The 5,669-nt window shown below is 40.9% G+C and overlaps 2 protein-coding genes across 2 annotated transcripts in view; one reads left to right on the forward strand and one right to left on the reverse strand.

Moving 5' to 3' along the window:
* LOC116400822 (beta-arrestin-1-like) overlaps positions 1–3,056 on the forward strand; it is a 7,722-nt gene extending 4,666 nt beyond the window's left edge. Inside the window, exon 8 of the mRNA XM_031878893.1 lies at positions 1,145–3,056. Within this exon, the coding sequence (XP_031734753.1) occupies positions 1,145–1,259 (115 nt within the window). The 3' untranslated portion in view covers positions 1,260–3,056. The remainder of the gene's footprint in view (positions 1–1,144) is intronic.
* Positions 3,057–3,744: 688 nt separating this feature from the next.
* or55e1 (odorant receptor, family 55, subfamily E, member 1) lies at positions 3,745–4,731 on the reverse strand. The gene has a single exon (XM_031878907.1). The coding sequence runs from the start codon at positions 4,729–4,731 to the stop codon at positions 3,745–3,747; it is 987 nt and encodes a 328-aa protein (XP_031734767.1).
* Between the last annotated feature and the right edge of the window lie 938 nt (positions 4,732–5,669).

Raw genomic sequence — 5,669 nt, forward strand, 5'->3', positions numbered from 1 at the left:
TCTCTCTCTCTCTCTCTCTGTCTCTCTGTCTTCCTGTCTCACCGTCCTCATTACCTCATCAGCTGTTCTGTGATCTGATTGGCTGAGCTGTGGTTAACGTCCTCGTCAATAACCCTGACAGCAGAGAGGAGTTTCCTCTCTAACTGAGACGGACTCGTCTCCGGAGTCTCGGCCTTAATGCGTCTTAATGCTCGCTGCTGTGTGAGGAGGCAGGAAATGAGCTTCAAGTGGAAACTCATCCTGCTGTCAGCAGAGAGACAGACAGTTCAGCTCATTGAACCCCAAAGACACAACAAAGAAGAGTTCATACAATCCAGAATAACACAGATTCATAAAAATATATCTATAATCCATGATAATATTATTAATAATACATTCCATCTGTATAGCTCTTTTCAAGTCTCTTTACGCTAATGAGACAAACAAGTATATAAATAAGGAGACTCTGCAGTGAAAGGAGTATTCCTGGTAGTAATGCTCGTAGTGAACGCAACTCTATTTATGTGAATGATCTGTGTGAACACAATACTGGTTGTTTGTCTCGTCCAGCGGTCCAATCATGAAGACGATAAATAAAACGCTGTAATTCGTAGATATCAGATGAAACTATTTTGCAAGTTATTCAAGTAACGATGAACGAGGAAGAATGAAGAAGCTCAAAGAGGACAAACAGCTGTTTGTTCATCATGTGAAACAACAGGTCAACGTGGATTTATTTCTCACGTTACTGTCAGACGTTAGTCGTAATTTTGACCCAAACTACCATGTTTTCTATAAAGCCAACAAAGTATTTCACGATCTTTTACGTATTTCCGGTCCAGGGGACAAACTTCAGTGATGTGTCTTTAAACTAATAAATATCATTGCACTTCATGTTGTGATAAAAGTGTAATTAATCAGATAAGATAAAGTGTAATAAAGTACAGTGTGTGTTCATGACGGAGTGGAGCTCTGACACCTGAAGAAGAAAATGTTTTGCAGTGTAAGATGGTCCGTCCTGTTCAAAGAGGATTCAGTCTCATGATGAAGAGGAAGACGTCTTCTTCAGACGTTGATCTCTTGGTTCTACTCGCTTCTGGTCTCTTTATGTTTCTTTCATTGTTTTCTTATAAATTAACCTCCACAACCCTCTGCCCCCCCTCAGCGACGATGACATCATCTTTGAAGACTTCGCCCGCCAGCGGCTGATTGGTGGTGCGAAGGAAGACAAGGATGAAGACGAGGAGCCGGTAGACTCGCCCAAACTGGACAACAGATAAAGGCTCGAAGCGCCGCCGCTGCCGTCGTCGTCTCCCTGCTGTTGGTAGCGTGGAGCTGACGGATGTCGTCCAAAAGTCTGGACGCCCTTCAAACACTCGGTGGTGCCGTGTTTGTGTTCTTCGTTCATGTTCGTCCTCTCTGCGTCCTGCCGGAGGTGTAAAAAAAGCTAGAATAATGCAGCCTAGTCGTGTTTTCAGACGGAGCGGCCTCTTGGCTCCTTTTTGCCCCGGCCGGCCGGAGACTTGAATTGGCGACCGCGGCAGTTGTCGTAAACCCCGCGGTTGGTAGCATGCCTCTAATGTCAATTTGTTCTACGTGTTTCCATTAGGGAGCGAACAGGAGTAACGTCGTGTTGAGATTAGTTTGATGTGTCGTATGAAGAGGGTCTTTGTAAAACAACGCTGCCAACCTTCGGTAGATCTGGAACAGTTCAGCCGACAGAGGTCTGACGGAAACACCAGAAGAAGTCATCGACCCGCCGAGACAACCTGAGACTGTCAGAGAGAGACACCGATCAGCTGACAGGACTCGATGGCCGAGTGTGCATGAAATACACCGATACTTTCTACGGTTTATTAATATCACGGTAATGGACCTTATAGAGGATGGCCCTGGTTTTAGAAGTTTTCATGTGGATCGTATTCAGATGGTCATCGTTCTTCAATCTTTCACTTCTATCACCTCATTCTTTACCTAAACTAGAGCGCTTCCTCCTTGTGTCGCAAAGAAAGTAGTGGGATTACTTAACTTTGCATCACCAGTTCCACCATCCTTTAATCCTCGTAAATACACTTCCTACGCTTTAGAAAGCTACTAGCTAGCAGCTACTAGCAGCTATCCAGCTAGCTAGCTTGGTCACATTGGTGGCTGTTTTAACAAATGTATCAATATGTTTAAACACGAATGTGTCTTCTGACAGTGAGATTAATTATAAAACACGCTCACATGTCCTGTTTGTGGATAAACTGATCACATGTTGGAAATCTAAACTTCCACACCTGGAAAAATAATTCAAACTTAATAACAGATAAAATAAAATAAAATGTCGTTTTTTGTCGGTAAAGGATGATAAAAGTAGCGACGCCGAGCAAAGTGATCTCACTAGTTCAGGTAAAGAATACGTCGTCTAGACGATGAACTTCAGCCTCAATACTTTTCTGATGAAGAACAAATGTCTCAGATTCAGACTGTTGTTGATTTTGTTTTTTATTTTCACAAAGTTCTCGCCGTTTGTCGTCACTTTGTGTTTGACGACCTTTTAACATTCAACAACTTAACAACTGTGATTTCTCATGAAAGAAAAGTATTTGTATCTTCAACATTATTCAAACATCTGAATTTAATCCTCCACATTACTTTACATTTATGATTGATCAATGATTATGATCAAAAAGGGGGGGGTGTGATGAAAGACCTTCCCTGTGCTAGTACTTTAAAATATAAGAATCTATAGTTTCATACTCTCAAGTCTGTGATGTGCGAGTGTCCTTGAACGTACCAGCAGAGCTACTCTGAAGGCTGAAAGAAGCAAATCTATTTAAAACCGATTCATAAAACGATCAGTTTGTAAACAGGAAATATTAATGTAAAAAAACACCAGAATGGTCCTTTAATGGACTTTAAAACCATGTGAAGAATCAGGAGCCAACTTTTATTGAACAAAACAAAGATCAAAAACAGCCAAAACGTCTTTATTGTTTCTAACATTATTTGGATGGACTTTTATTTTGACAGGGCCAGGAGGAAACCTGTATGTTATTCCACTACATCGCTAATAAAAGGACGTTTGTGGCTAACTGTGTGTGTTTCTCACGTAAACGGGACAAAACAGAATGACTTGGTTGAAACGATCGAGAGCTCGATGAGACATTAGCCAATATCATTTTTAATATTATTATTAAACACAAACCAATATATATTGACTTAAAGGACATTTTACACTGTAAAAATCATTCGGCGCTCTCTGGTGGACACACTGTAATGACTTCCGACTGAATGTATCTTCAGATTAACATGATCAAATTAAATTGGACGACAGTATTTATCTTCTTTTCTGCAGCTTGTAGTTAGAATTCAATAACGTTAATATGCAGATTGTTCTTAAAGTTTCAATGTTTTGAAAATAAATATTAGTACATTTTACAACTTTTAGAACCTGATTATTTTAAATAAGGGATATTCATATGCTCTGAATGGGAAGTAGATTCACCTCAAAATGAAATATCCTCTGAGTTACAGACGTTTCTTTCCCAATTAAAGTCTATGGGAATAGTCTGTGTGACAACAGCCAAGGAAGTTGTAATTCAACCGTTGATATCGCTAACGCCCCGTACAAAGCTATTGCAAAGCTAACACTTGAATGAATCGTTAGTTGCAGCACTAATTTAGTCAGTTCTTTACTAACTAGTTCTCCTCTAACATTTAAACATTTAACATTTAAATGTTAGAGAATCTGTGAGAGGTGTTTGAAGCAGAAACACGTCGTCACGTTTGTGTTTTTCCAGCAGGAGAAACTTTCACCATCATTATTTTCTTTACTCGGACTTTAAAGAGCCTAAAAATGCCGCTTTGGATTTCTTTCGTCCGAACGCCGTAGATGATGGGGTTGACCGTCGCTGGGAACAGAATGTACATGAGTCCCATGAAGGTGTTGACGTCCGTCGGTATGGTGATGTTCAGGTTGTGGGAGAGGAACGTGATGCTCCCCACCAGGTAGAAGCACATCATGACGATCAGGTGAGTGCCGCAGGTGTGAAACGCCTTCCTGCGTTCCTCACCGGCGGTCGCCGCTCTCAAGACGGCGCTCAGGATCTTCATGTAGGAGAAGATGATGAGCGGTATGTCCACACCCACGAAGCAGACGATCACAGCGAGGCCCGCCGCCACGTTTTTCTCTGTGCCGTCGCACGCCAGGCTGACCAGTGCCATGTGGTCACAGTAGCAATGCCGGATGACGTCGGAGCCACAGAACCGCAAAGAACCCGCCAACGCGACTAGTGTCACCATGATGGAGCCGCTGCGGACCAGCGTGAAGAGCATCAGCTTCACGAACATGGACGAGTCCATGAGTTTGGCGTAGCGCAGCGGCCGGCAGATGGCCGCGTAGCGGTCCAGCGCCATCGCCAGCAGCAGCGTCGACTCCAGAGACGACAGGAAGTGGGTGAAGAACATCTGGGTCAAGCAGCCGGCCAATGAGATCCGGTCCAAGTCGAAGAGGAGGCCAAGGACCATGTTGGGTACGATGGCGGTCACCACCAGGACGTCTACCACGCACAGCGTGCAGATGAGGAGGTACATGGGGCTGTGCAGACTTTCTGTGTGGCGGATCACGTACACCAGCAGGCTGTTTCCCAGCAGTGCTGTCAGGTAGGAGGCGGAGAATGGCAGTGCCAGCAGCCGGCGGTGCTTCTGCAGCGCAGCGAAACCTCTGAACACGAAGGTGCTGTGGGAGGAGTTCCACGCCTCCAACATGGCGGCCGGCTTCACCGACAGCGTTGAGACGGTCTGACGCCAAAACATCTGAGTTTATTCAACACAAGAATATTCATCAGTCAAATCATGTGAATTTCTTTGCAGATGACTGCTGACAATTCATATTAAATTGTTTTAATCTTTATGAGTCATTATGTTCCAATAATTACAAACTGATCAACTGTGAAGAAGCTCATAACAACATTCACGTTCATTAGTTATTAATAGTTTAAAATGTTTTTAAAGTTAATGGCTCTCCACTCAGTTACAATGTATTTTATGATTTATTAGTCTCATTTCCATCTACATCTGTAGCTAAAACATCAGGAACACATGCTTCCTTCAGGAAATACTTTGATGAGAGTTAATGGTTCATTACTAAATTCTGATATATTATAGATTTTTACTAAAATCACAAACCAAATATATTTTTTTGTTACTTACTTCTTCTACGCCGCCGTGCAGATAGTTTGGGTTTCACGTTGCTGGTGTTGAGGTCAACACATTTTTCTGAGAAAACACATATATATATAGACTGTAAATTTCTATATTAGTATTTGTATTGAATATAGTCCTTGACACATTAACATCCTGCTAAATAAGGAAAGAGGCTTACACATTCACGTTTATATTAATATAATAAGACACACTTTCATACTCTTAAACAGGTTCAAATATATATAAAAAAAAAAAAATATATATATATATATGTGTGTATATATATATATGTGTATATATATATATGTGTATATATATATATGTGTATATATATATATGTGTATATATATGTGTATATATGTGTGTATATATATATATATGTGTATATATATGTATGTATATATACATATGTATGTATATATATATACATATGTATGTATATATATATGTATATATATGTATATATATGTATGTATATATACGTATATATACATATATAT

The sequence above is a fragment of the Anarrhichthys ocellatus genome, unplaced genomic scaffold (assembly GCF_004355925.1).
Source record: "Anarrhichthys ocellatus isolate YVR2014 unplaced genomic scaffold, GSC_Weel_1.0 scaffold209, whole genome shotgun sequence".
NCBI classification, from domain to species: Eukaryota; Metazoa; Chordata; class Actinopteri; order Perciformes; family Anarhichadidae; genus Anarrhichthys; species Anarrhichthys ocellatus.